At 40.1% G+C, this 23,644-nt stretch overlaps 1 protein-coding gene across 4 annotated transcripts in view; it reads right to left on the minus strand.

Annotated features, from left to right (window-relative positions):
* Nucleotides 1-23,644, minus strand: part of Ppp1r12b (protein phosphatase 1 regulatory subunit 12B) — a 212,126-nt gene that overhangs the window by 150,508 nt on the left and 37,974 nt on the right. For all 4 annotated transcript variants that reach the window (XM_041648025.1, XM_041648023.1, XM_041648024.1 and 1 more), the window contains exons 2-6: nt 14,121-14,251; nt 8,419-8,537; nt 5,658-5,817; nt 3,672-3,816; nt 1,920-1,994 (exon numbers count right to left, since the gene is read on the minus strand). In XM_041648025.1, coding sequence (XP_041503959.1) covers nt 1,920-1,994; nt 3,672-3,816; nt 5,658-5,817; nt 8,419-8,537; nt 14,121-14,251 — 630 coding nt within the window. The remainder of the gene's footprint in view (nt 1-1,919; nt 1,995-3,671; nt 3,817-5,657; nt 5,818-8,418; nt 8,538-14,120; nt 14,252-23,644) is intronic.

Here is a 23,644-nt window from a genome sequence, read left to right on the forward strand (position 1 = left end):
TAACTGTGCAAAACAGAAAAAGAAAACACATGAACTATATGTTGTTTGTCTGAACTTCATGTATGTGGCTTTCTAAATGAGTCTTAAAGTAACAAGAATTCTGCTTCAGAGGCTGGAAAGATGGTTCAGTGTTGGGAGCTGTGAACCCCCAGATCCTGAATTTCTTGTAAACAACGTGTTATGCTTGCAGCTGCTCTGAGCACAAGACTCTCAGGAGTTCCTGCTGGCAAGGGAGTGGTTTCTTGTGGGTTTGGCTGGGGCATGGCTATTAGTTAAAGATTCCTATATAAGCAGCTCTGGTACACAATAAAGGGGGCATTATTGGGGCATTCTTGTTTCAAGGATGACCCGTGTCTCTGTCTGTGTGTCTTTGTGTGTTTAAATCTCCAGCCCTCTCTCCTGCTCCTGATTTGGACCTTGAGATTTCTGTCCGGTGCTCCAATGTGGGTCTCTGTCTCTGTCTCCTTTCATCGCCTGATGAAGGTTAATATTCAGGAGGATGCCTATATGTTTTTCTTTGGGTTCTCCTTCTTATTTAGCTTCTCTAGGATCACTAATTATAGGCTCAATGTCCTTTATTTATGGCTAGAAACCAAATATGAGTGAGTACATCCCACGTTCCTCTTTTTGGGTCGGGCTTACAAGGAGAGAGAGCACGAGCAAGGAACTCAGGACCGCGAGGGGTGCACCCACACACTGAGACGATGGGGATGTTCTATTGGAAACTCACCAAGGCCAGCTGGCCTGGGTCTGAAAAAGCCTGGGATAAAACCAGACTCGCTGAACATAGCGGACAATGAGGACTACTGAGAACTCAAGAACAATGGCAATGGGTTTTGATCCTACTGCACGTACTGGCTTTGTGGGAGCCTAGGCAGTTTGGATGCTCACCTGGATGGAGGTGGGTGGTCCTTGGACTTCCCATAGGGCAGGGAACCCTGATTGCTCTTTGGGCTGACAAGGGAGGGGGACTTGACTGGGGGAGGGGGAGGGGAATGGGAGGCGGTGGCGGGGAAGAGACAGAAATCTTTAATTAAAAAAAAAAAATCTCCAGGCCCTTGCCTGGCTTGCGAATGGTCCTGTAGTACAGGTGCTGCAATACAGGAGTAGTGCCGTACTGTCACGAAGTACAGGCGGGCAGTAAAGAGCACACAATTGACTGCTCTTCCAGAGACCTGAGTTCAATTCCCAGCACCCACAACTGTCTGTAATCCCAGTTCCAGGAGATCTGACAACCTAACACCAATGTACATAAAAAAAAAATTTAAATAAGACTATTTTTTTAATAAAAGAGTTCTGCTTCAGTAATCTAGACATGATGCCAAATGATCCTCACATTAGATTCTCTGATCTGCCACATCTCTGAGTTACATTTCTGTCCAATACTAATTTTATTCCCCTGTCCAAATTACTCATTGTCAGAAAATGTGAGCTGGTCACTCTTTACCTGTGTACCAGAGGGTGGGGGGTTCCATTCATGAGTAGCATATATATGTAGCTCTTCTGCAGAGCACCAAGCAGAAAGGTAGATGAAATCAATGAAGGTTTTAAAGAAAGGAGGAAAGATAAGAGGACTGAATTCCAGATGTTTTATTGATCTGAAATAAGTATGAATCATTACTAATCAAATACTGTCCAACACCACATGACAACTGCAGTATGACTTCATTAAGTGAGAAACACATTCCTCTCTGCAATCAACTTTTAGCTGTCTGTAGGCTATTTCATGGTAAGTAGCTCTTTACAGCATAGTTTCTTCAAACAGACTATTGACAATCTCTGAAGGGAACAAATAACATCTGTGAAATGCAGATACATCCAGTTCAACTCTGAAGCAATGACACTGGAGCAAGAGACTGGGATACCCAGAGTAAACTGTGAACTGCTAGGAAAGCTCTGAAAGTATCAACCAGACTTACCACATTCTGCTTCTTCTGAAGCATCTCCAAGTGCTCCACCAGACCTTCATCAGCCACATCAAATGGTGTCTGTCCCTAGCAGGACAAAGGGGCACCATGACAGATAGAAATCAGAAGCAGCAATCATGTGACTTCATCAGGGACTATTCACTATTTGCTTACTTAATTTTATTCTGTGATACAAACTGAATCTCCTTTATCCAACATGCTTAGGAGCAGAGTGCTTTGGATTTTAGAGTGTGTGTGTGTTAGGACCCAAGTATAAACACAAAATTAGTTTATATTTTACATATAGCCTAAAATGGTTTATATAATATTTTAAATAATTCTGTGCTTTCATGGTATGGAATTTTCCACTTGGGGTATCATATCAGTGCTCACAAAGTCTTAGATTACAAGCATCTCAGATTTCAGACTGGGTTGGAGATGCCCAGCCTATAGATGACTCCCCAATCTGCCTACTCTACATTGAGACACCTTCACACGTCACAAAAGAGACAATTTAAGAAACGACAAAATCCTTTAACCACAGAGTTTGTTGAGCCCAACAGTAGTGAGGAAATGATGCAGTGGCACCATTTCTAATGCTTATGGCCTCTTGACAAATAATCAAGGGGAATCCCTATTTATACCCATTCTAAAGTGTTATTGTGATGACAAATTCAGTCAGTGCCCTTAAAGCCTCAAAGGAAAGTTTGGGGCACACCTACACTGAAGACTAATAGGAATGATCTCCTTTTAAGGAGAGGAGGGGAGACAGGCAGGTTTTCTTTCCTTCCTTCCTTCCTTCCTTCCTTTCTTTCTTTCTTTCATTCATTTTAAGACAAGGTTTCTCTGTGTAGCCTTGGCTGTCCTGGAACTCACTCTGTAGACCAGGGTGGCCTCAGACTCACAGAGATCTGCCTACCTCTGCCTCCAAGGGCTGGGGTTAAAGGTGCATGCCACCACTGCCTGGCCAGGTTATTTCTTTTAGGAAACAACAGTACAATCACATGCTCTGACCTAAAGTCTGAGAGTGAGACCTGGACTCAGGAGTCATGTGAGACAGACAAAACCATGGGTCTTGATTCTAGAAAATCAAGCAATTTGGGATGAGAGTCCCAGGGTTTCTAAGTTGTTTGATATGAGACTGGGAAGACTACTTTTAGTCAAAACTGCACAATCTTTGCCATTACAGACGTTCTTTTTGTTTGTTTGTTTGTTTTTCAAGACAGGGTTTCTCTGTGGTTTTGGAGCCTGTCCTGGAACTAGCTCTTGTAGACCAGGCTGGCCTCGAACTCACAGAGATCCGCCTGCCTCTGCCTCCCAAATGCTGGGATTAAAGGAGTGCGCCACCACCGCCCGGCTTACAGACATTCTTGAATGACTCCATGTGCAGAGAGCGCAGCTGTTAAAAGACTCTGAGTTGAAAAAAATAGTAAAATATTTCATATCTCACCACAGACAGGACATTAGGTTTCTCAAAGTTCATTTGTTGTCAAGAGCAGATATCTTTTTCATTTCCTTTTGTCTTAGGGGCTTCAACACAAGTAGAACCAGATGACATGGTTGGTGGACTTTTATTTTACCGAGCAAATATACTTCTTATTATATTGATAACAAGCAGCGAGGCAAGGAGGAAGAGGACAACACAGCTACAGTGGTGCACATCCCCCAGAACAGCCAACTGGATATTGAACAGAGACTTTAAGCCTACGCCAGGCACCCAGCCACCTGATCTCATTGCCCTTTTAGAGGTTCAGACTCACTAACCAGTTTGTTCCGGATATCCATGTCACAGAGTGCTTCTGCCAAGATGGAACAAGCCTCTTTCACTCCCCAGTGTGCTGCAGCGTGAAGAGGAGTCCAGCCATCATGATCCTGAACATTGAGTTCAAAGCCAGCCTGAATTAAAAGTCTAGAAGGAAACCCAAAAGGTACATTTACACCCTTGATTTTATAGTTTTCTACTAAATAAGCTACCACTCCACTAATGCTTCAGTTGCGGGATGACTTCCAGGCATCCTGTGATCCCTTCGTTCCTCTAAGGAGCAGCCTGCAATTTCTATTGCTACTTCACACCAATTACAACCTTCACTGCACCTCTCCGTAAGATCATCCCTATGGCATTCCTTACACATGGCCATGTCACACTATGCATGTGACTTAGTTTTTGTCAACCTGACATAAACATGGATTATCTAGTCAGAGAGAACCTCAACTAAAGACTTGCCTCTACCAAACTGGCCTATGAATGTCTACGGGGCATTTTCTTAATTGCTAACGATGGGGAGGGCCAACTCACTGTGGGCCCTGAACTATATGAGCCAAGTAGCTGAGTAAGCTACAGGAAGCAGGTCAGTAAGAGCCTTCTCTCCTGCCTCTGGTCTTGTTTGAATTGTTGCCCTGACTTCCTTCCCTTAGTGATGGACTGCTCTCAGAACATATAAGTCAATAAGCTTTTTCCTTCCTAATATTGCTTTATTCATGATGTTTGTTATAGCAACAGAAAACAACATATGCCATACACGAGGAATACATAGAATAGTCTGCACCCAAGATTAATTAAAACCTAATCAATTAGCCAACTTACACAACTCTATTACAGGGTATACTCTGCATTTTCCAGTTCAGAAAGGAATTCACATATGAAATGAGAACTCAAATATCTCTAGGATATTTTACCAATGAGTTTTGTAAATGACCTTTATAGAGCATGACTGTTTTCTGTAAAATCCCATACCTCCAATTCTTAAAATACCCACAGAGAATTCTAGCTAAGCTAGCTATAAAACTACAGACTAACTTGCATCCATGTTATATGTAAGAGGAAAAATGTGATTCCTAAAGCCCAAATTGTACTGTGCTATCCTTTCAAGAACTGAGCAGCACATGACTACCACGTTCAGGCAGAAGGAGAAAAAGCACCAACACACTACCATACCTACTAGGAAGGGTGTATTAGGTAGCATGTGAACACTGGAAGAGTCTAGCAACAACTGTACACATAGTGTCATTAGCTCCCCTGCATGCTGGAACTCTTATCAACACTAATCACCAGGAGTCACATAAAGCATGACTATAAGAAAAGTGACAAGTAAAATAGTAGAGTCTAGCTCTCGTTCACTGCTTTTTTAAATTACATTTTTAAATTGATTCATGTGATGTGCTGTGCATGCAAGTATATCTGTGTGTAAGGGTACATGCTGCCACTATGCACAAGTTGAGGTCAGAGGACAACTTGGAGGAATCAGTTCTCTTTTTCTAGCACACAGGGGACTGAACTTAAGGCATCATTTGGCAGCAGATGTTCTTATCCATGGAGTCAAGTGTATGTGCACATGCACACGTGTACACACACACACACACACACACACACACACACCTGTCTAATTCTCATATGAAAACTGAATACTGCACACTCAAGATCTATAATTGATCTAATGAGCCCAGAAACTGTCTAATTCAGAACCACAAGGGTCACACATCTGTACAGTCAAAGAAAGGAGGTTTCTGGATAACATCACAGATCTGAGAGAGGTCTTCCCATGCCATGGTGCCTAAAGTCTGCATGTACCTGAGGAAGAGGGACTGTAAGGAAGGGAGACCACCCATTAAGGAACACCAACCAGCAAAGTATGAGGCAAATTTGCAAGGCAAGAGAAAATCAACAACAAGAAAATACACCACAGTTAAAAAGATAAGAGCTTTTGCTTCTAAAATCCATCTCTTTTTCTCCCAGTAGGCCCAGCTCCACACCTGAGAACTTCAGAGTAACCCTTGGCAGCAGCTACATGCAGGGCTGTGGCCCCTGAGCGAGCCTGCCTCACATCTTCTATTTTCCCGCTGTTGAGCCACTGGCGGGCGTCTTGCAGCATCTGTTGTTCTTCTTCCTTTCTTGACTGCTCTAGGTCAACGCCTGAAGAAGCCAGACACCAGACAGCAGTGTTACTAAAGCCCCCCTGTGTCTGATAGGGTATTTCCTTTAGATTCAAAACATACAGATATTACCACAGATAACACTTTTCTCATTAAGCTGATAACTGATTCAATTGAAAGTAATGCATTTGTATTACAAAATTAGCAATGCTAAATAGCCCTATGTGGTACATACACATTCATGAAGGGAACATACCTAACACTGTTTTCAAGAGAACATAAAATCAGATCGGATATTATTTTTACTTACAATATTTGCATGAAACTATATATACCAAAGTTCTTTAACGTGTTATATGACCTTTGTTTCCCAACAATCCTGTGGGGTAACTATAATAGCTATTACTAGCCTCACTTGCCATATGAGGAAACAAACACAGAAAGGCTGAGTGCTTTGTGTGTGGTCACAAACACATCAGTGGCAGAGCTGCCAGTAGAACTCCTTGATGCTCTTGGCTCTTGTCCACTCACTACACTGCAAGATTACCATTTCATTTCATTTCATTTCAGGTAGGCTCTACTGTGGGAAAGGGCACTCCTCCCAAAGCTCATTTCCACATGCACTTGTACATACTTATCTGAAGCTACATAGAGCAACCCAGCGATTACCAAGTTATCTAAAGTCAACTAGAGTCTGTTTTTAAGGCAATGTAGATTTTGTTTCCCTTGCAATCATCTGGAGGTACTCTAAGAGTTCTTCCTTTTATCCATCAACTTTCCAATATCTAGGCCAGGAAAGAAGGGCCTTAAGAAAGGACATTCTTCATTATACAAAACAATGAAATGTTCAGAATACAAACACACCCGTTCAAAAGGTTCCATACTCATAAGCATACTTTATCTGTGCTTTCAGTCTCCTTTTCGGCTCCTAAATAAGAAGCCATGAACTGCTGAAGAGCTGTCTGTCTGGGGAAATGCACAGGGTGAAGAGGAAGCTATTTAGACCCAGTAAGAGCTATCAGTGCTGCCAAGCGAAGCAGACATACAAATGCTTGCTTCAGCAAAGCATTAAGAGGAGTCAGCAATAAAAAAGAGTAGATTCTTAAACTAAAACATACTTATAAATTTGTAAACTGTAAAACATTTTAGGAGAATGGGAGTTGAAAAGATCGCTCGTTGGTTAAGAGCACTGGCTGTTCTTCCAGAAGTCCTGAGTTCAATTCTCAGCACCCACATGGTGGCTCACAACCATCTGTAATTGTAGCCCTATGGGCTCTAATGCCCTCTTCTGGTGTGCAGAGGTACATACAGACAAAACATTCATACACATAAAATAAATAAATCTTTTTTAAAAATGTATTTTAGGAGGTGAAATGAATAGGATGAGAGGATAAACTTAGTATAAAAATTTTAATTCAGTAAGGCACAGAACCACATATGAACTTTAGTAATAGCATGACCTGGAATAACCATCACTTAAAGCAGGCTTACCATGCTTTCTATAAAAAGTGAGATATTTAATGTTTCCTTGCAGATTTGACAGCCCTACAGTCTACCATTACTACTCAGCTCTGCTGATACAGCATAGGCAGCTTTGGAGAATAAACAAGCAAGTGTGGCCAGTCTTGGCCCTAACTGTTCTAAAGGACACTAAAGCTTTGGAAATAACTTCTGGTCATTTAGAAGAGTCTCCTCTATCTCTGATCACTACAGATCCCATCCAGAGTTTTATGACAGTTTCAACAGAATCCAAAACTTGCTGTCCATAGTTAGCCAATAACTTTAAATTGAAAAAATTTCTAAAGCTAGGTGCGGTGGTGCTGGCCTGTAATACTGGTAGGGAGAAAAGAGATTTGAGGTATCTGTCCACCGACAGCCTGGGCAATACTGTGTATAAAAACAAAACAAAATAGCTTTAAGGTGTTTAATAGGAGAACCCTGCTTTATGCCCTGAAATGAGTTTCTTCTAAAACTACAAAATAGGAACATATTTTTAGAATATATTCTTCTAAGATAGGTTCCTTATCTCAGAAAACAACTAAAACCAGGTATGGTGGCTCACACCCGCAATCTAAACTCAGGGAGGCAAAGGCAAGAGAAGACAGCTGAAAATCCAAGGACAGACCAGGCCACAGAGTGAGCTCAGGGCATGTGGGGCTATGAAGTAAGACCCTGTCTCTCAAAACTGCAAACAAAAGAAACTATCAGAACAGTTTCCATGGTTACTGTGGCTAAAGATCCTTTCAGCGGTTTTAATAAAGAGCTTTCAGTACCACTGTGTAGCTATCAAAGGGAAAGAACACAAAGTCACAAAATGGATTCGGCCACACTGGATTCCAGCCTTTCTTCAGACTATCCGGTGAGAATACAATGTACACGCACAAAAAGAACAGTCCACAATCCTCCTCAGGTCACTCCTAACTCCAAGATCAGTCAGTACACAACCTTAGAATAGCAAAGACAAGGAAAGCCTGGTCAGCCTTTGGGCATGTGGCCTATGCTTGTATGAGTTATTAAGAGATTGATGACGAATGCGGCACAGACAGATTTAATCCTGCCCTGTCACATGATAAGGAAGAAGGATTATGTTCCCTAAGGGGCAGTGTGAGAGCCTCTCTAACCACCCAGTCTCCTAGGTTACCTTGCTTCTTTACTTGTTCCAGAAGAAGGTCTTTCATGGCTGGCTCTTCTGCAAGATCAGAAGGAACTTCACCCTCGCTGTTCACAATTCCCACACTGGCTCCATGGCTAATAAAATACCTGTGTGACAAAATCAAAATTATCTCTGTCAATCTGATATCAGTTTGTACTGTGTCTTGAGTTCAATGTATAGCAAGGCATATTTGGGGGTTTTAAACATGATAAAGATGAGGTGTTTTATTACTAATTTATTATTAATTTCATACCCTAATAGCCTTCAATAATTAGGACTATAGGTTTCACCATTTCCCAACAAGACTAATGTTTTCTTACATATCCATATTTACTTACTCATTTTTTTGATATAACCAAATCAAAAAGATTTTGTACATACACATACACCTAATAATTGGCATATGCATATGCCAATTCTTTCACTTCTAAAAATACTAAGTCTTTCTAAATACTATAAGGAGCAGGGTAGGGTGGGGTATTTGTCCAAGCCTGTAATATAGTATTCAGGATGTTGAGGCAGGAGCCTGGGCTACACGCTAAGTTCAAGACTAATCGAGATTATAAAGTGAAACCTTGCTTTAGTAAAGTAAAAGAGGGTAGGCATTCATCCTTTACTCATACAGCCTAGAATCCAAATAAATTTTCAAAAAGACTTACTATACTTCCAGTATTAAAAGTAAGAAAATTAAAAAGCTATGTAAATAAGGAGTTCTCATGAAAATTTGTTTGCAGTGCCAAAGTGAAATTTGCTTAGTAATGTAGGTGTGAAAACTGAGAAATAAAATATATATTTAGAATTTGCATGAGTTTAACTTCCATAATAAGTCATCTATATGAATCTACATTCATAAAGGAAATTAAATTACTGATGAAACATTTAAAATGCAAAGCAGATTCTGAATCTACACAGAATATGTATCTTGAAGGAAAAGGGGCTGATAATTTCAATACTCTATCTGTATCTTTTAATTTACAAAGTGCTTTGTCTCTGTCTCTCTCTCACACACATACATAAGCACCAAACACATGTACGCACACAAATCAATCTTAAATAAAACTATGATAAAGGCTTACTCCTTAAGAAACTGAGGTTCCTAACACCAATTGTGGGGGAGAGGGCACTTGCTGACAAACCCAATCACTTGAGTTCAGTCCCTAATGTGGAGGCTGGAGAGATGGCTCACAGGTTAAGAACACTGACTGCTCTGCCAGAAGATCCAGGTTCAGTTCCCAGCACCTACATGGCAGCTCACAACTGTCTGTAACTCTAGTTCTAGGGTATCCAATGCTCTCGTACAAACAGGCAAAACACCAATGCAAATAAAATAAAAAATATTTTTAAAAAATCAATATATGTATGGCCCATGTACTTCAGAGTTGGCAAAGAAGAAAAAAATCAATAAAAATTAAATTAAAAGCATAACATTGCTTTCTCGGTGCCTAGTATCCTGGCATAATAAGGCCTCAATAAATGTTGATAAATCACCTCCACATATACACAGCTGTGGTGAACTGAATAAGAATGACCCCTATAGGCTCATAGATGAACTGACTACTTGGTCACCGGGGAGTGGCACATTAAAAGGATTCGGAGGTGTGCCCTTGTTGGAAGAAATGTGTCAGTGGGAATGGGCTTTGAGGTTTCAGATGCTCAAGCCAAGCCTCAATCAAGTCTCTCCCTCTTCCTGCTGCCTGCAGATCCAGGTGTAGAACTCTCAGCTACTTCTCCATATCTGCCTGCATGCTGCCACACTTCCTGCCATGATGATAATAGACTAAACCTCTAAACTGTGAGCTAGCCCCAATTAAATGTTTTCCTGTATAAGAGTTGCTGTGGTCATGGTGTCTCTTCACAACAGAACACTGCCTAAGACACAGCCCAATGGCATTTCCTCCCTCAGAGACCCAGAGAAAGACACCTTACTCAACTCTAAAGTTAATGCCCTCTATCCATATATTTAAATCTATCAAGTGCCACCACTGTATCCAATTATTCCTTCATTACTCCATAGTTGATAGTTTTTCTTTTCTGGTTTCTTCCTCTCAAGTCAAATAGGCATTCAACCATATGTCCTGTATCATGCAAAAAAATCAATATACAAATAGTATACATAATAAGCACATAATAAATATTGGTTGAACTGAAATATATATTATAATCAAACCCAACCAGTATTAGTTCCTGCAACCCCCAACCCCTTCACACTCAGCTCTGCTCCTTAGGGAGAGATATTTCCTCCAAGTAAATAGATCAAACTCCCTTCTCTTTTCTCTTGTAAATACCTTTCACATCTTTCAAGGTCCATTTCAAACTCTTTTGCTTCAAGAATCTTGCCTGGCCAGGCAGTGGTGGTGCACACCTTTAATCCCAGTACTTGCGGGCAAAGGCAGGCAGAATTCAAAGACAGCTTGATCTACAGTTGCACCTCTTCTATAGCAGACACTATCTTGATGCTTTAGTCTTTCCTTGGCATTCTATTAATGCTGCTTAAACTAAATATCTTGGTCTCCAATCTAACATCTCTTCCTGGGTCAGGTTACATGGGCTGCCACTTTTCCCTTTTCTGATCTGTTCAAAGTCTAATGATCAAGAAAAATGGCTTCTACCAAGGAACACCGCTTTCCATTTTTCCACATCTCCTCAGTTCACAATAGAAACATAAAGAGCTTTAGCACTGCACGTGTACTGGATGAGCGTAAACATCAGCATATGAACTAGAAAGCAGCAGGACACAGGAAGAGCCTGCTGTCTAGATGCTTAGAATTGCTGTTAGTTCCACATATGTCCCTTGAAAGCCTAGCTGAGCACTGATAAAAGGTATTTTGCTACTATTTCCTAACACTTATTTATTAATGCATTTATCCATGTGCACATGAGCATGCTGTGGAACATACAAGAAGGTCAAATGACAACTTGCAGGAATCAGTTTTTTCATTTCGCCATGTGAGTTCCAAGGATCAAACCCCCTGCTCAGATTTGATGGCAACTGCCTTTACCTGTTGAGCCATTTCACTGGGTCCCTTCACTAATCTTTAACGGAAAAAAAAGTACAGAAAAAAAAATGTGTTTTTAAAAGATCTCGAAATAAGTTAGCATTGCAATAAACTCTCAGTCATGCTAAATGTTTGGGTCAATCTGCTGCTTCTTAATTAAACACCATTAGGAATAATCTAGCAAACTAGTACTCTATTTAAACTCAAAATTAGAAAAAAAAAAACCAAACTAAATACACACACACACAGAGAGAGAGAGAGGGGCGGGGGGCAAGGCAGAAAGGATCACCAAGGAAGATGAAATAAAATGGCTATGGGTTTCTCCTGGAAAAAAAAAAAAGCCAGTTTCTCTGTCCTTCACCAATTATCCTAGAAATAAGTTTAAGGTGTAAGTTCTTCAAGACACAAACATGCCAGTGTGGAGTTGGCACACATGTGTGACCCCAGCACTTGGGCTACTGAGGCAGAAAGATTGAAGTTCATGGGTTGTCTGGGCTCCATTAAGCCCACAGTCGGCCAGAGCTACACAGTGATACCCTGTCTCTAATTAATTTTTAAAATACTTTTATTATTTCGTGTGTATGGGTGTTTTGTCCCAACGATTGTCTGTGCACTACATGTGTGCACAGTCCTTGGAGACCAGAAGAGGATACCAGGTCCCCTGGGACTGTAGTTAAGAAAGGGTAGTAGGTGGCTATGTGAATGCTGCAGATCCAACCCAGGTCCTACAGAAGAGCAGCCAGGACTCTTAATGCTGAGCCATTAAATAATCATGTTATTTCCCTGATCTGTTGTATAAAAATATTAAAAATAAGGAGAGTAAAATAAAAACGTATATGGGGGCAGATGGCTCAGAGGTTAAGAGTACTGACTGCTCTTCCAGAGGACCCAGGTTCAATTACCAGCACCCATATGGAAGGTCACACCTGTCTGTAACTCCAGTTTCAGGGGACCTGATACCCCTAGCAAAAACAGCAGTGCATATAAAAATAAAATAACTTATCTAATGATAATGTGTATATTCCAAGGTAAACTAAAGCATGCTATCTCGGTAGCATCTGCAGTGGATTCCAGACTGGATCAGCTCACTACGCTCAGACATGAATACGTATAAGTTGTGATGGTCACTGATAAACTTACTTCATTCAAGGTAATAGTCCACAAAAGGCATTACAATAATTTTCTCTATTCAGCTTTCCCAAAAGACAACACCACCTATATTACTCTCTAAGACTCAGCTGGTCTTAGATAATTTAGAAAGAAAAAAATGGATTAAAAAAAAAACCAAATTCTTGAATGTAATGAGATTTTGTAGCTCAATCACAAACATTCCACCTAAACTCATACTCAAGTATGAATAATGAGAAGCCAGTATGCCTTGCATTTCTTTTTTTTTATATTTATTTATTTATTTATTATGTATACAATATTCTTTCTGCATGTATGTCTGCAGACCAGAAGAGGGCACCAGACCTCATTACAGATGGTTGTGAGCCACCATGTGGTTGCTGGGAATTGAACTCAGGACCTTTGGAAGAGCAGGCAATGCTCTTAACCACTGAGCCATCTCTCCAGCCCCTGCCTTGCATTTCTTAAATGTTGTAAGTCCAAAGTGGATGAAGAAGTCATCCTCAGTCCCAGGCATCGGAACATTGATATTAGTGAGTACAATACAGAATCAGAGCCTTTTCTATATGAGCCTGAAATGGAGGCAGCCTAGGTGACAAAGAGGTTACAGATCCATACTAACTTAGAACAAAAGAAACTACAATCCAGTGGTCTTGGCTTTCGGGCCAATCCAGTTATCTACACCTAAACAACAGCCCTGTCCAACACCCGCATTGATGTCTCATTTGTCTCTACACTGATACTTCTCTAAGGAAACCCAGCCACTCAGCGATCTCCAGATAACCTGGGCAAATGCAGTTACTAGACCTCCACATGACTGCCTGATGTTTGCTGAATAAGAAAAAAAAAATGTGCTAGCTGCAGTTGTATCATTGGAAAGGACTTAATCAATTTGATTTTCAAAAAAGATCATAGACTATCCTGTTAGATTTACTTATTAATCTAAATTTGCCCTGCAAATTTTAAAGATGTTTCAACTGCCAAAGTTTCTTTCTTAACTAGAAATAAAATTCCTGATCATTCTTTCATATAACAGAAACTTATTTTGTGCTTCTCATATAGTAGGTACCAGGTGATCAAGACTCTTCTGCTCTAGAGAGGACAGTCTGCCCCCGGAGGTCAGCAGCTACTAGCATGTTAAACATAGTCATTCAACCAATGTGGAGAACACATGCCAATCACTACCTTGCCTTGGTCCTATGTGTTCAGACTCATAATTTACTGCATTTTGTTTGTAAAAACAAACAAAACAGATTTATAGAAAAGTCCAAAGGAAAAAAATCTACAATTGACATGCATGTTTTCTGCTATTCAGAAATTAACCAGACAGTGCACCAGGCTGGTGCTGTCTCTGAACAGCCTGGCAAATATGAATTACACAAAAACAAAAGCAAACAAAATTGGAAGTAAGAACTGTGCATTTAGTAAGGATACAAAACACTGTGTCAACTAGTTCTTAATAGTCAATTTTCTGTTTGTAAATTAGAGAGATTATAATTCTTTGTAAAATTCAAGTTTTGATGAGCAGAGGAGTTTGCACCAAACCCACAACAGATGCTCACTCACTCTGCTATGTTGAGATAACCACAGGAAGCTGCCGCATGAAGAGGTGTCCAGCCCTCGTTGTCTTGCTGGTTTACATTGGCTCTGTTCTCCACCAGAAACTTCACCATGTCCAAATTTTCATCAATACAGGCCTGAAAAGAAAAGCCCATTGATTCATTCAACAAGTATTTATTGAGTTCTATTACATACCAAACACTGCTCTGGACAATGACACTGGTCAGTAGTTCTGATACTTCATTTATTTATTTATTTTTCATAGTAAATGTCTGAAATATGACTTCCAAACTTAGAAATACTATTAGATATTAATATTATTTACAGTACTAAGAGTATTAATGGGGTTAACTGTGAAATGACTTCTACAGTGCTGTACATGGAAGCTACCTTAGTATATTTTATTATAAAAAGGAAAGTGTGTTAAAAATGTTTTCATACATTTTTCTAAAAGGCTTCAAATGATATGGGAAAGTATATTTGTAGTTGCACATAAAGTTCAAGACTAACTTACAATACATGAGAACCACCATTAAAAAAAGCAAAAAACAAAATTATCACTATTGAAGTTTTGATATACTGTCTAAGAACAACTCCCATAACTGACTGCACTGTTGATTGAAATACCCTTTCTTCATATACTTCAATAAAAATGTTACAACCGTTTGAGTGCAGACATTGAGGGGGTAGAGATTAGGCAAACAAGAATCTCTGAATTACTTTGAATAAACTCTGCAAACGAGTCTCCATTCCCTCTAGGAAGTGAAGGACAAAACTGTTAAAAGCGTTAGCATTTGCAGTAAGACAGACTGCAGGATTCTGCTGATGCACATAGTCTTGAACAGGGGTACCTAACCACAGTGTCAGTGTCCTCATCTACAGCACTGGGAACCTACCCACCTCAGAGAGCTGGGCACAGTTCCTGGCACTATTTTTAAGTCAATATGTTTAACGGTCACACACACCAAATGTATTTAATCCTCACTCACCATGGCTCTTTATGGGAGAAAAGTAATTTGATTAAAAATGTCTCTGGACTGGCCAGATTTAGGAATCTGGAAGTCTAATTTCAGAAAATACCCTAATTTTTAGAATACTGTGGATTCTTAAACCCAGGAATTATATTTTAAGAAAATAGTATGTTTCATGGCTGAACTGGAAAGAACCATCCAAGTCAGTGGTACAAAAAAACAGAGCCACAGGACTCTGGTGTCTGAAACCTTTGACTGCCCTGCCTCTCCTCCACCCACCTGCCTTGGTTCCAGGAGGATATGACTAGAGCAAGATGAGAGTCAGGGGAGATGCTCCCTAAAACCTTCTCCAGTGAATAACGACTAAATTTAGACGTCCTCTGCCCACTCCATCTGCAGATGTGCTGCTGACTCATGCAGCATGGTCCCTGAGCAGATTCACCCATCTGCAAAACTCTGCCCATGCCGCTGCCCAGAGCAATCTCAGTTCTCCAGACAAGAGCTCATCCCTTTCTTTGGAAAGGAAGTTAATCTTTGGGTGCTGACAGTGACAATAGGGAAACTTCTTTGCCTTTAACGCAAATATCTTCCACTGTGGCTTAACTGTGTTTCCTCTTAGCCTGTACTTCTAAGGGCACACAAGAATGTTATTAGAGTAAAATTTTGTTTTAAGCTCTGAAATATGTACTTAATTCTTATTCAAAAAGAACTGGCAATTCCAAAACTGCTTGGGAAATAAAGGTTGTTCATAATCACAATGTAGTAAAGACAAGTTCTCTGCAAGGGAATACTTCTTTTATCAATAATATGGATACTGTGATCTTTCTACTGTACCTAACATTGCTCTCTGTATCAAAGGCTAAAGTGGCTGGGGGTTAACCAAAGCCAGAGTTAATCTGGGAGTGCAGGGCCTTACAAAACAAAGTCTACTGAGTCCCAGAATAGCCTCCAACTGTCGGCACGGCCTAGTGCTGGCTTGCAAGGCTGACCTTGCTGTTGTGTCTCAGAAGAAAACTGAAGCTACCTGTTCTCCGCAGAGCCCAGCTCCAGGAGGTTGTCAAAAGAAACCAGGCTTAGTAGAGTCTAACTCCCACAGAATTTTTTTTCTGTGTTTGCCTTAATTTCATAAAACATGATGAAAAATTGCTGTCAATTTGGGTGGAAAAAAAGAAAGACATTGCCAATTAGCTCATGCAGCCCTCAGAACAGGAAAAAACTTGAAAGCCAGGTACCTGATGAAGATTCATGTCTAGAATGTACCATTAAAACTCAACAAAAGCAATCTAATCTTGAAAATGGGAATAAAGACTTAATATGTCCCTGTGTTTACAAACGGCCAAAAGCACAAGAAAGTACTTGACATCATCAATCCATAAGGAAATGTAAATAAATACTATAGATGACAAGGTCTTTAACCCTAGCACTCAGGAGGCAGCCATAAGCAAGCCTCTGCATTCCAGGGCAACCTGGTCTACACAGTGTGTTCCAAGAGAGTGAGGGCTGCATAGTGAGACTTTGTCTCAAAAATTAAAATAAATAGATAAATTAACAAAAATAAGTCTTTTCAGGATGTGAAAAAATTAAAACTGTGTCCATTAGTGTAGAATGGTACAGTCTCTACAGAAAACGGGGTGGTGATTCTTAAAAACAAACAAACAAAAACCCTACAATTACCATCTCTATTCTATTCAAAAGTAGAGTTTGTATTAGAAAAATCAAAAGATTTGAAAGCAGTCTCAAAGAGATGTTTGTACGCCCACATTCATGGAAGCATTTTCTCACAATTGTCAAACTGTGGAAATAACAAGAGTCCGTTAACAGATGAGTAGATAAACTAGATGTGGTATTAATACAGCTCACATATTCAAGAAGGAATATGCCCCTACTGACACCTTGGTTTCAGACATCTGTTTTCCAGAACTGGGAAGAATAATTTCACGTTGTTGGGAGCCATTAAGTTTATGGTAGTATGTGACAGAAGGCACAGGAATGATCATATTGACACAGATTAGGGAATCCAAATCTAGAGTCTGCCTTATTCTCAACTTCTTGCTATATTAATTGAAAATATTAGCAGTTACTGATCCCTTCTTTTCCAAATGAAGTGTCCCCCAAAATTACACAACACTTCAAAATAATATATGAAATAAAATGGTTTCATTTTTTAACCCAAACTTTAGCTCAAATAGTAAAGCCCTGACAGTTCTAGCCCATTGTTCTCTCAGTCACAAGTGAGGGAAAGGGGGTTTGAGATAGGGTATCGTGTAGCCCAGGCTTCAAATTCACTATGCATTGGAAGATGACATTAAATTTATGATTCTCCTGCCTCTACCTCACAAGTAGTGGGAATACGGGTTTGTGTGACCACATCCAGACTTGCTAGAGGTAGTCTGGCTGAGCACTGAAACAGAAACTAAACCTAGGGTAGGAAGCAGTACTGATAGATGAGCTCCCTGTGAACCCCAAATCTGTAAGTTCAAAATCCTTTTGCTCCAGTCAGGTAACTTCAAAATATACCAAGAAATTACACGGATAAGTTAAAGATGGTACTGCTATTAGAAAGTATGGACATTTCCACCATCAGCAGATCTCTCCACAAGAGGCTTGAACATATAGCCCCTAAGACTGACTGATCAGCACTTCAGTCTTGAGTACCTGTCTCTCTCTACAAACACGACACAATGTAACCGCTATTTAACTGAGAATCATTAAAACAGTCTACTCCAATGTGACAGGTGACTTCAGCTGCTGTCAGTCCTGTGGGAAAGACTCAGAACTCCACTGGCAGAGAATGTCTGGCTCTCAGATGGTAAGAACTATATCTGACTATGTACTCACTAGTTAGGCAGGTTCTGGACACAGATCAGTGGCCTTTCAAACAGAGATGGCTAAGAGACAGCAGAAGTGAAGAATTTTCCATTAGCCACACATAGTGGCTCCTAACTCAGCACTCAAGAAAGCTGAGGCAGAAGGACTGACAAGTTCAAGGCCACCCTAGCCACACGGTTTGAGGTCAACTACAGCTGTATAAGACTCTTTCTTAGAACACAAAACAACAACAAAAATTTCCCATCAACTGTTGTACTGATTATGATTTGTTCTTGGTAGACCAGCATATTATTCCAAGACTACAAATGTTTATAAACTAAGACCAGAGAACATCTTCCTTCCTTTACCAACAAACATGGTTTGTGATATGACCTAAAAATTAATAATACTTAAGGTTCAAAACCATGAACCTGCAAGATGTCTCTGTAGGTAAGGATGCTTACCACCAAACCTGACAAATTGAGTTTAATCCTAGGAACCCACATGGTAGAAGGAAAGAAACAACGACCACAAAATGTCCTCTGATTTCCACACTCACATATACATGTGTGTGCACACACAAATAATTTTAAATAAAGTTGGAAAGAAAAATATGAAAAAGGAGTCCATTAAAAATGACAGCACCCTCTTCAAGGCCAGCACCATCTTCATATATAACATTCATGCTCCCAACTTTTAGTCTCTACTTTCTGCTCCTGAGGTCCTAACTTTAAGGAACAATAACTGAGGCCTTTTAGTACTGGTAAAAAGACCAGGAGTCATTATTTTTCTTAGAACAAAGACGGGTATATATATCTGAATAACTCTAATACTTATTTTTTGTTTGTTTTGTGGTACTAAAGGACAAATCTAGGCCCAAGACTCTAGGCAAGGACCCTAATACAGAGCTCTCATGGGCACATTCATTCATTCATTCATTCGTACATTTTGTTTGGAGGTGAGGCAATGAAATGGTGCTTGACACCTATGGTAGTCTGAATTGAATTGGTTCCTATAAGCTCATAGGGAGCGGCACTATTAGGAGGTGTGGCTTTGTTGGAGTAGGTAAGCCCCTGTTGGAGGAAGTGTATCACTGTGTGGGCAGGCTTTGAGGTTTCCAATGCTCAAGATACCACCCAGTGTCACAGACACTTCCTGATGGTTGTGATCAAGATGTAGTCAGCACCATGCCTGCCTATATTCGGCCATGCTTCCTGCCATGATGACAATAGGAAGAACCTCTGAATTATAAGCGAGCCACCTCACTCAAATGTTGTCCTTTATAAGAGTTGCCGTCGTCATGGTTTCTCTTCACAGCAATAGAAACCCCAGGACAATCTGAGTCTGATCTCTAGGATCCACATGGTGGAAGAAAAAACTGAAAACTGACTCCAGCAAGTTGTTCTCTGACCTCCACACAAACACCATAGCATACATACACAAACACAAACAAAAGTAATTGCTAAAATTAATTTTATTCTGTATAACTTAATGACTTATTTAATGTCACATATTCAATTGTAGAACCAACTAAATAGATGCTTTCTATCAAGTAATATAGAGGCATCCAAAATAGGGTTCATGGGCTCAGGATAAGATACCACCACTTGGCTCATGAAACATTTGTAATACCTAATCCCATCTTGCTAAAAATAGTTTTAACATATACAGAGTAATGTAGTATTAGTCTAATCCTCCAAATTTTGCTTGAGGAAAGTAGCCAATTAGTAAAACTGGATTGGCTACTCCAAATTAGACTAAGTATAAAATATAAACTGCAAAGACCCCACTAAAGTGCTTTCATTACCGTTCCATTATTACCATGAGTCTGGATTAGAAACCTCCTTCATATCTTGGCTACCTGTTTTAGTCACAGTCCCCCAAAGGTCTATTCTTCTGCCAACTTGGCATGTAGAATAAATTGCTGTTCCATGGAGAGGGATTTTTGTATTTAACCTCAGATCACTCTGTGCCCATAAACAAGTGTTTCACAAGCCGCAGGAGTACAGCTTGAGAGCCATGGCATGGGCAAAGCTCCACGCTGTCAAGTAAGCCCTGGGAAAAGAAGGCAGGTAGACCCAACCCAAGTTGGATAAGGCATGGAAGCCACAAAGAAATAACAGGAAGTTCAAATTCACCCAGTACAAATCAATATATAAGGTTTTATCCTAAAGAGACCTATTAAACAAAAAAAAAAATTCTCAGTATATTTTCAACAGGAGTTTTGTACAGCCAAACTCTGTAATACACTGGTTCATATTAGTTTCATGTCCCACATACCCCATACATTCTATACTGTAAAAGATACTAAACAAAACTGTTAGATAGCTCTATGTAGTACACTATACTAGTTAAAAGTTAAAAATTGACTACGGAACCAGAATTCCTGGATTCAAATCGCAGGCCTATCAATTAGTAGTTCTGGGATCTCTTTAACAAGTTAGTATGCTTTAGCTTCTTTACTTAAAAAATTATCATGTTAGTAATTATAAGGACTTTGCAGGGTCCCAATTAGGACAGAATGAGTTAATGTACATAAAACACTGAGCACATAGTACATAGCAAATGCTATGTAAATTTAGTTGCTATCATTACTACACATGTAATAGTCTCTAAGAGTCTGAGGTTCACTCCTTTCCACACAGGGAAATTAAAATAAATATAAATACACAAATAAATATTTACAACAACAAGCATAAATATAGTATGAACGCTACATGAGTTTCAAATAGACCACATTCAGGTTTCACTAGTAATGGAAGTAAGTGAATTTATTTAAAAAGAGGAAAAGCAATGGGCCAGGACTCCTGTGCGTGGAAAAGAGGTTTAAAAATGAGACCAGGGTTGACCATAATACAGTCTTTGGCTACAGATGCAAGTCTACTGCTGGTATTTTTTTTTTAAAAAAAAATCTAACAAGACAGATGTAAGTCCCAAATACTGATTCACATTGTCAAAAGAACAGGCTAAGAATGTGTCTCAGCAATCAGTGTTTTCATACTATGGAGTGTTTTTTGAGTCATGTAACAACATTTACAGACACACCCTATATTATTCCAAACACAGTCCTTGGGGGGACGCAGGAATAAAAAATGGGTAAGGTTTTGTCATTTAGTGGAGGCAAGAGAAAAGAAATGATACGATCCAATGGGATTGATGCTGTAATATAAAATGACTGATACGGACAAATCCTGTCGTATGCAGTAAGAAGCTACTAACTGGGGAGCAGAAAATGCCAGAAGACTTCTGCATGACTTACGAGTCATGAAGATAACAACTAGAAAAGCAGAGATAATGACATTTTGTAGAGGCAGCATACACAAAGGCTTGCAGAACAGAGAAAATGCCAAGTTTTTGAAATGCTAAGAATCTGGCATACTTGAACTCAGATGGAGTTAGGGATATTTATGGAAATCTAAGTAATACTTCATCTGCCAGACTTGACTCTACAGACTAATGGGGAAAGCAATGGATACAGCAGGCTGGTAGCTAAGAAGGTTCCGATACCATAACCTGTAATAAAGAACTTTACTTCTTTCCTTCAGGCAAGGGGGAGATCAGAGTGATCCTGCCAGAATGATATCCAAAGGTGTGACTGCAGTGGGGATGCAGAGATTGAACTTTTGCCTGGAAAAACTCATGGTAAAGCCACCACTCAAGGCTACTGAGGACGAGCTGCTGAAGAAAGGCACTGGCAAGGAAGCTGTGGGGAAAGGATAGATTTAAGAAGCACTCCAGAATGGATAGAATAATTAGAATGCTGGTGGTGAGAAAGAACAGCACTGAGATTTTTTTGTTTGGTTTGGTTTGGTTTGGTTTTTTGAGACAGGGTTTCTCTGTCCTGGCTGTCCTGGAACTCACTCTGTGGACCAAGCTGGCCTCCAACTCAAAGAGATCAGCCTGCCTCTTTAAAAAAATTTTTAATTTTTATTTTATGTGCATTGGTGTTTTGCTTGCATTTCTGTGTCAGGGTGTTGGATTCCCTGGAACTGGAGTAACAGACAGTCATAAGCCACCATGTGGGTGCTGGGAATTGTACCCAGGTAAAGCTTGTGTCTGTGGTTAACTGTGACAACAGTGAGTTAAACAGTATTTAAGGAAGTCTTAGAGGCTGCTTCGATTTCTGAGACTCTTTGGTTAATTTCTCTTGAAGCCTGTGTTCAGGAGCTCTATCTGTGCAGCTAACTAGCATGTCTCATAGTGACATTCTGTCAGAAAGAAAGGATGGGAGGAGAAGAAGATGGAGAGAGAAGAAACCCAAATAGGGTATGGTGATAAGTGCCCATAATCCTAGCACTTGTGAGGCTGAGAAAGACCTAACCTCAAAAAAGACCAAAGAATGAGCAATGAGATAGCTCAGTGGGGGGAGGGTGTTTGTTGATAAGCCTGGGCCCAGGAATCCACACAGTAGAGAGAGGACTGACTTCTAACTTCCACAGACACACACATGTGTGTAATAAATCTATATTTTAATTAAAAAGGTGAAAGAAGATGCCCAGTGGGTAAAGTGTTGGCTTTTGAAAGCATGAGAACCTGAATCTGCGTCTCCAGCCACATGTAAAAGCAAGGTCTGGTAGCTTGTGTCTGTAAATACCAGCACTGGGGAAGGCTGGGAACAGGGGTGGGCAGATTTCAGGGGTTGGTGGGCCAGCCACCAATCTGTCTGAAACGGCAAACTCCAGGTTCATTAAAAACCATGTCTCAAAAAGCAAGGTGGAAAGTCATAGAGGAAGATACCATGAGTCAATGTTCGACCCCCTTAAGCACATACAGAAGTGAACACATAACACACACACACTCATGCATGCATGCTCATATATGCACACAATGATGACAACGAAATCTATATTCAAGACTCCTTTTTTAAAATATCTGAGGTGGCAGCGATAGCTCAGCTGTTAAAGAGGTCCAGAGGACCAGATCCAATTCCAGCACCCATACGGTAACATCTATCACTCCAGTTCCAAGGGATCCAACTCCCTCTTCTGACCTCAGAGGACAATGTATGCATGTGGTACACAGACACATAAAAACAAAAACAAATAAATCTTTTCTATAAAAAAATAGAATACTTGTGTCAGTACTGGAGGTACAGACTGGTAGGCGTGGACTAGAGGCTGATTCTCTGAGCAGAGCGTGAGGACAGACACCCTACCATGACCCTTCCCACTCTAGCCTGCATTATTATTAATCCACTCCACCAGCCCTACTCACTGGGCATTTTCTCAAACGTAGCAAAGTGGAAAGATTTTCACAACAAGCATACACATACCAAGAAAGTTCACAGTGAACACTATACCACACTTGCTTTAATCAAACCGGTTCCTTTATCCAATTATCACAGTTCAGACATAATTTCTCCACATTCTTCATGACATGTACCAACAACATTTCAATATTTGTTTGCAGAATACGTCTTCTTTTTAAATAAAATTTGCATATAATAAAAACCACAAGTCTGATATCTGCATTTTTGACAAATGTCCACACCTGCTGGCCACACTGCAGGTGTCTGAGTTGATTCTCTGAGGCATCTGACCCTTTGCACAAAACAATGTTTCTTCTGTACTACTCTGACCTCAGCATAGTCCACAACCAAGGAAATGTTGACTTCCCTTATACAGCATCTTACCCCTGTGGGATCCGAACAGTGCAAATCTACATATAACCAAGTTTGCACCTGATAATACACATTGCACCTCTGTAATTGAAAGAAAAGACATTAGTAGACAAGATTAAACAACTTGCTTA

This window comes from Microtus oregoni, unplaced genomic scaffold (genome assembly GCF_018167655.1).
Source record: "Microtus oregoni isolate MIOR12 unplaced genomic scaffold, Mior012 000003F_ref0000135, whole genome shotgun sequence".
Taxonomy (NCBI): Eukaryota; Metazoa; Chordata; class Mammalia; order Rodentia; family Cricetidae; genus Microtus; species Microtus oregoni.